This window comes from Cajanus cajan, chromosome 6, assembly GCF_000230855.2.
Source record: "Cajanus cajan strain Asha chromosome 6, NIPB_CcT2T_4, whole genome shotgun sequence".
NCBI lineage: Eukaryota > Viridiplantae > Streptophyta > Magnoliopsida > Fabales > Fabaceae > Cajanus > Cajanus cajan.
Genome location: NC_138522.1, coordinates 40,465,816 through 40,473,476, shown reverse-complemented (window position 1 = coordinate 40,473,476; position 7,661 = coordinate 40,465,816). Strand labels below are relative to the sequence as shown.

Below are 7,661 nucleotides of genomic sequence, written 5' to 3'. Positions count from 1 at the left end.
AGTGTGAGCGGCAAATGGATTAGTGTCCACTTTCATGTCCTTTTCCTCGAAAGCAAGGCGACCATCAATGATCGCTTTCTCGATCATATCCCTGAAACGCACACAATTATTAGTCCAATGACCATACATATTATGGTATTTACAAAATTTTTTCCCTTTTCTTTGCTCGAATGGCGGAATTTTATGATTTTCTGGGAGTGCAATTTGCTTATCTTTTAATAAAATATCGAATATTTTATCTGCCTTAGTCACGTCAAAACTATATTTCTTAGTCAAAAACTCCCTTCCGTATTATCTCCTGGTTTTAACATTTGACATTGATAAGTAGGACCAGGACGTAACTCTGCTCTGTTAACCTCAAAATCCTCACTCGAGATCTCACAATTAGCATCATCATCACCTACCTCTGCGTTCTTTAAATAGGCTACCTTTTCTTTTCGAACAAACCTATCAAACTTTCTTAATCTTTCCTTTTCTAACTTAATCTGTTCGATCTTTCTTACTTAATTTTTCTGCTAACTGAGCCATATCTCTCAACTGTTCATTTACCAATTTTTTACGTATTGAGAAATCTAACCTTGTTGCTGCAATCTTAACTAATTGATGCTTAGGTATATTAGTATAACATCGAGATTTTAATTGCCTGAACCTATTTAAATAATCATCTAACGTTTCATGGCTTTGTCTCTTAACGTTCATTAGATCGACTATACTAACTTTAGTTTCTCCTCTGAAGAAATGTTCATGAAAACTACCTTCCAATTGAACCCAAGTGTTTATCGAATTAAGAGGTAAGGTTGTGAACCATGTAAAAGCGTGCTTAGTCAGCGAACTCGGAAAATACTTCATTTTTAAATACTCATTGTTCGCTAAATCCCCACATTCGACTAGATACCTAGCTATATGTTCGACCGTAGACTCATTTAATTCTCCCGCGAATTTCGAAAATTTTGGGACCTTTGTCCCCCTGGGCAATTCTACTTGAGTTACGTGATCTGGAAAGGCTGACACAAAATAAGGGTGTTCATTTCGACCTACCTCGAAACCATGTCTGTTTAGTACCCTTTCTACAATTTGATCTAGGTTGTCCTCAGGGTTCCTATAGGGTCGACCTACGTTTTGTGGAAACACTACATTTCCCCCGAGATTTTCCATATCGTTCAAATTCGCACTCATAGCTCTCGAAGGCGGAACATCTCCTAATTTATCTCCTATTTTGTTTATCAATTCATACAAAGGAGTCATTATGTTATGCATTTGAGTTGACAACAAATTAACCATGTCATGATTACTATGGTCCATCTGTTGTCGAAGAGCCATCATGGTTTGATTACTAATACCAGTAGGTACATAACTACCTTGTCGAATCAGGGAACCTTCATGACTTGTCCCTACATGTTGGTAGGGGTCTTGCATAACAAAACCCAAACCATTTGGTCCAGGATTATATCCTTGCGGAGACACGTGCATTTGTGAATTTGGCCCTAAATAAGGTATTGGCATCTCCACATGTACAGGTTGGGTATTTCGCCAATTCTGTGGCATACCCCAAGGATATTTCCTAGTGACATTTGCTAGTTCTTGTGACACATTAGTTTGTTTAGCCACATTTTCGAGCACAACAGGAGAAGACGTTGCCCCCCTTGTCACATTTGTCACATTATCCGGATTAGGATTTCCTTGTTCTACATCTACTTGATTATCATTGTTCGCTTCTCCCCTACTATTAGACGTAGACATGGTTCTTCCACTCCTAAGTCTCATACAACATGCATACCTAACACTAGTCCAATTATGTTTGTAATTTAAACGGGTCCCACTGGGCGTGCCAATTTGTTTACGGTAGATTTCGCTTATGAGTCCTTTTTACTCGAACTAGCACCAATGTGTTTCAATTTAGGTATTTTAGATGTTCACGTTGTTTAAGAATGGAAGTACACGACAACAATTACCAAAAGCCAGTTTCCAAATCTTCATGGATTATAATTAACCAATAATTTGCATGCATGTAAATACTTAAACACACAATGTAATTAAAACATACAGTGGCAATACAAATCATAGTTCAATTTGCATAATGATCAGATTTACAAATAAAATGTTGAAGCATAGTAATCAAAGTACAATTACACAATTACAATACGTGATTAAGAAGAAAAACTACACTAATCCTAATCCTAGAAGCAGAAAAGAAAAGTGGCCGAGAAGTGGTCATACCCAAAAATAATTCCTTGCACGAAAGCCATATGCGAAGGCGGAGAGTGCTTGAGAGAGAGTTATAAGTATGAAATTTTCGACCCCTTTGATGGGGTATGATGCCCATATTTATAGACTCCACTCGGGAGCGGTTACTCTTGTAAAAATCTATCATGGGTGCATAACCGCCATCCACTACGTCCATTGCGTGGATTAAAGATATAACTTCCTCTAACCGTTCATTCCATGTCTCGACCAAGTATCTTCGATAATATAACTGCCCACCTTTACATAGATTAAAGATATAACTTCTTCTAACCGTTCATTCCATGTCTCGACCAAGTATCTTCGATAATATAACTGCCCAACTTGCTAAAAGACCTCCTATAGACACTTCTCATTTCGATCAACCCTTGAACGGACCTGATTTTTCCGAGGCTCCTTTTAGTGGATATTTACAATACTTTTCGACTTCGAGCGATCTCAAATTCTCGAGTGACCATAACAACTCTCTCATCTTATTTTCTTTCCATAACCGCACAGCCCATACATTAGTTATCACAATAAGATTTATGTATTTTAAGTTGTTTACTTTCGTTTAGAATTATGAGATTGAATTATTGTAGCTTTCTGATATGAAACTTTCACTTGTGAGATTAATGTATTTTAAGTTATTGATTAACTTGCATTTTTATTATTATTTTAAAAAAATCAGCATTAATTAAATACAAGTTCAAAATTAATATTAAATTTTTATTTTTAATATTTCAATGACATTAAATATAAACTTAAAATTATTTCTAATATAATTTTTTTTAATTTCTTAAAAAATTTATAAATATCCATAGATATCCGTGAGTATTCAAGAAATTTATGAATACTCGCTTAATGAATACCCATACGGATATGGGTAGGTATAGGGTCAATTTTTATTCCGCAGAACGAGGACGAGTTTATTATTACTCGCCCTCATAGACCCCATTGCCATCCCTATCTGATGCCTTTCCTTTGTTAGCCATGAGTGGCTTTTAAGCATTGATGTTTGGTCTATTAGGAAACTCTTTTCCCATCACAATAATGCAAATGATGATGATTAAGATTTGGGTAGAATATTAATGTGTTCATTTCTATTTGCATGATTGCATCTAAATCAAAATCCTTATATTTGGACTTATATTAACGTCAGTAATAAATTTAATCTTTATCCTCATATATATATATATATATATATATATATATATATATATATATATATATATATGATAGCATATCAAGTGAGGGGAAATTTATTATGAGAGATGAGAGAGATAAAATATAACCCTTAGATTAATTAAGTGAGAGAAAATTTGGGGTTTAATCAAGTGAGAGAAAATTAATCTAAAGATTATATTTTAATCCTCTCATCTCTCATAATAAATTCTCTCTCACTTGATATGTTCCTTATATACCATCGAGTTTTGAAACTTAATTAAATCAAGCTCAAACTTATATTCGATGTTCGAAGAACTTAATTATTTTGTATAACTGGATTCAACACCATTATTTTTCTTCAGTTTCCTTCAACAAATTCAATTATATAATTGTATAATGAACGTAAAAATAGATGATGAAGTGTAGGATTGGTGGGTCAAGTGGACTTCACGCCTTCCTTGAAGTTTGAAGACAAATTAAGTAAAGTATTTGTTAGTTTTTGGGCTTTTTAAAATCATATCAATGTTTTCTTGTTGACCCAAACAAAGCATCAGTGGACAATCCAAGACCCAAAGAAAAGAATCAGTAACATCGAGGCAATCCCTACCGAGAAAATACAAAAATAAAGGTATCAAAGACTTCATAAACTCACAGTTGCCAGTTCGAGACCTATTAACCTTTTTCAATTATAATTTGTAAAACAAGCTTCACTTTCATTTAAATCGTGGAACACACTATCTATATATTCTCTATCTTCTCTTTCATCAGTGGTCAGAAATGCTCTTATCAACCAAAGAAAAGATGAATTTTGTTTACGTGCGGTGAAGAACAAATTGAAGTACACAAAAAGAAAATAGAACAACCATTAATATGACTTTGTGACACGGTTCTCCGAGCAATATTCAACAACTAGATCGGAGCATTCATCAATATTGACTAATTAACATGAACTATATCGACCATAAATCCAAAAGACCAAAGGAAATTAATGAACTGACGGATATCGATCAATCTATAAGAATCGGGTATTATGTATGAAGAAAGCCATAAGTTCTAAGAGATAGATAAAGGAAAAAAGAAAAAGAAAAAGAAAAAGAAAAAAGAAAAAGAAAAAGAAAAACCAAGGCATTAGATTATCAGGACCACTTATTCTTTTTGCCACTATTGATTTATCCTTCACTTGTGAAGCAGGTTGTCACAATGTTGAAAAAGTCTTCAAGTATTCTAAAATCTACCTTGTTTGACTCCTCGTGAACAAAGAATTAATCTGAGTATGATATCTTAAACATCAAATGTATCAAATTTGGAAGATTTGGGGTGATAAGAGACCTTCAAGAGATTTTAAAATACTACTAAAGTTCCCTTTTGGAAGAAACAATAAAAATTAACTCATACTAATTTAAGATGGAAAATGGAAGAAAAAAGTAAAATGCAAAGATTTTTCCGATCAAACAAAGATTACAAACTATTTTTTTTTAATATATAATCACACATGCGACAAGCACATCTTTCAAAATTATTAACAACTGAGCTAGCCATTAAATATACTTAATAAAAATTTGACGGAGCATAACACTTCTAATAAGAACTTTATGAATAATTATGATTTTAATTTATTAAAGCTTTAGTTTTGCAACTGTATTGTAACCTGTAACCAAAAATAAGACCACAATAATTTATTCACTATTTTTCAGAATATCAAAGATTCGAAAGCCTCTGCCACATGAGTTTATTAAACTCAGAAAATAATTAAAAAGAATAAAATCAGAAAAAAAGCAGCGCCTCCACAACAATTATTATGTTCATAAATAAAGATGAGAAACGACAACGTATTTTATCCGCACACACAAATCTAGAGGACTGAATAGACTAAATTTACGTGTCATATATTTCATGGAACCACTGTATAAACCCCCCCGCTGCTTATCAAAACGGATAAGATGTTGCCTCACAATACATGCATGGATCAGAAGACAAAATTCAAGTTCTTTCCAGCAACTATTGTAGAAATCGATCAGAACACAGAAAGAATTAATTAATTTATAGTGGAAAAGATATGCCGAAATTTGGTTCTCACATCACAATGACAGATAGCAGAGGTTGGAAGAAGCACAATGAGAGTTTGTTAGATAAAAACTTGAAAAGAAGATGAAACAATTAGCAAAGTTTGGAAACAAATAATAAGAAAAGAAATGCTCAGAACCCAACAGCAACTAACGGTTACAAACTCACAATTCATAACCCCAAATTCCCACTCATTTCCCAACATTCGGACATTCCCTCGCAAAATGCCCTTCCTCTCCACAGTTATAACATCCTCCTCCTCCTCCTCCTCCTCCTCCTCCGCCGCCGCCGCCGCGTCTCCGGTTCCTCCCATCGCCGCCACCACCACCACCCTGTCCCTGGTAACAATCCCTGGCCAAGTGACCTATTCTCCCGCAGTTGTAACACTCAGGGCCGTAACCTCTCCCGGCGGCGTAGCGTCCCCCTCCCCTGCCCCTGCCTCCCCCCGGACGGCGAGATCTAACGGCGGAGGTGACGTCGACGGCCATGGTGCGGCCGTCGTCGGCGTGGTCGAGGAGAAACTCGACGGACTGGCCCTCGGAGAGCGAGCGGTAACCGTCGGATCGGATGGAAGTGAAGTGAACGAAGAGATCGTCGGAGCCGTCCTGCGGTGTTATGAAGCCGAAACCTTTCTGCGCGTTGAACCACTTGACTGTGCCGGTGGATCTCCGAGTCTGGGCCATGGGTTGGGAAACAGAAGGTTTAGGGTGAATTGGAGGGAAGAAAAGACGATTGTGATTCGTCCATTGGCATGTATAGTTAGTTGGTGGGACCCATCCTCATCCCTAGGACCCAGGACCCTAATCCCTAATTGCTTAACGCTCTCTCCGTTATCCTTTACCTTCCATGCTCACTCCCCATCAAATAAACTCGTACTCGTGGATAATGCCCGAACTCGTCTCGACTTTGACGGGGAATATTCGCTTTGATCAGGTACGGGTACGGGTACGGGTAAAATCCGATAAAAAAAATCGGGTACGGGTACGGGGTCGAGTATATACTTACCCGCCCCGTCCCCGTTCCCGTCCCCGTCCCCAGTTAAATACTCATCCCCGTTTAATTATTTTAAAAAAATTAACATTTTAAATATTATTGTAAAATCTATACGTCACGATGAACAAGCAAACACTTAGGTTATTATTTCAATTTTTCAAATGTGATTCGCAGTCCATACAACAATCCCTTTCCGCTTCTCTCTCTTACTCTTCACATTCACATTCACCTTCTCCCATTTCACCCTATTTGCCACCGCCGTCACCACCGCACCCGACGCTTCCGGCGACATCGACTTCATCTGAGCAAGCTGCAACACCACGCTATACCAGGACCTCTGCCTCTCACGCTTCGCCGCCGCAGTGCACCGCAGCCACGCTAACCTCGCCCGCGTGGCCGTCGCCGTCTCCCTCTCCAAGGCCCACGGCGCCGCCGCCTACCGCACCAACCAGTCAGCCACGGAGCCACCGTATCAGCCACGAGTACTCTTTCTGCTTCACTTCTGCCTGTACATGAGTACAATGCTTTAAAGGGTCTTCTTTTAAAGCACATGCTTATCTATTTGTATATGAAAAACAGGTAGTTTTGGACTCTAGTGTGGAGCTGTTCAGGCAGATCCTTGCAGCTTCAATTGGGGTTTTGCTTTTCGAATAGGATCCAGATCGTTAAAAAAAAAAATTAAAAAGAAAATATTTTTTTACGGGTACGAGTATACCCGATACCCGACGGGGACGGGGATGAGACAAAATTTACATACCCGACGGGTATGGGGACGGGGACGGGTATGGATTTTAGTCGCGGGGACGGGGACAGGTATCATGAAACCCGTACCCGCCCCGCCCCGTTGTCATCCCTACTCCCCATCTTATTCTTCTTTATCTCAACACATTCTTGCCACCTCTCCCATCTTTTTTTTTTTCTTTACAAAGGAGGGCCTAAAGCCCAAAAGAGAAGAGCCTTAACCGTTATATTCCCATGTTAAGATAATTTGGACAATTATTTATGTTTGAGAGTTTATTTGTGGAGAGAATAGTATTTAAGTTTATTTTTGTCTTCTTTCATAAAGTACTTTGTTATCTTCTTATAACACTTATTATGATCATAATGGATTTTTTTTCTTTTTAAGCAAATATTTTATTTATATTTTCATAATCTTTATTGTAAATATAATTGTATTTCTCTTCTATTTAACACAAAATGTTTTAGTATTGTTTTTA

General features: G+C 37.3%; 1 protein-coding gene across 1 annotated transcript; it reads right to left on the bottom strand.

Annotated features, from left to right (window-relative positions):
• Positions 1-5,487: 5,487 nt before the first annotated feature.
• LOC109809607 (cold shock domain-containing protein 3) lies at positions 5,488-6,244 on the bottom strand. The gene has a single exon (XM_020372957.3). It carries the CDS (start codon positions 6,132-6,134, stop codon positions 5,643-5,645), a length of 492 nt encoding a protein of 163 aa, XP_020228546.2. The 5' UTR covers positions 6,135-6,244; the 3' UTR covers positions 5,488-5,642.
• Between the last annotated feature and the right edge of the window lie 1,417 nt (positions 6,245-7,661).

Bases quoted from the DNA above. Each gene is read 5' to 3' on its own strand.
- LOC109809607 (XM_020372957.3), bottom strand. From the start codon at position 6,134: ATGGCCCAGACTCGGAGATCCACCGGCACAGTCAAGTGGTTCAACGCG.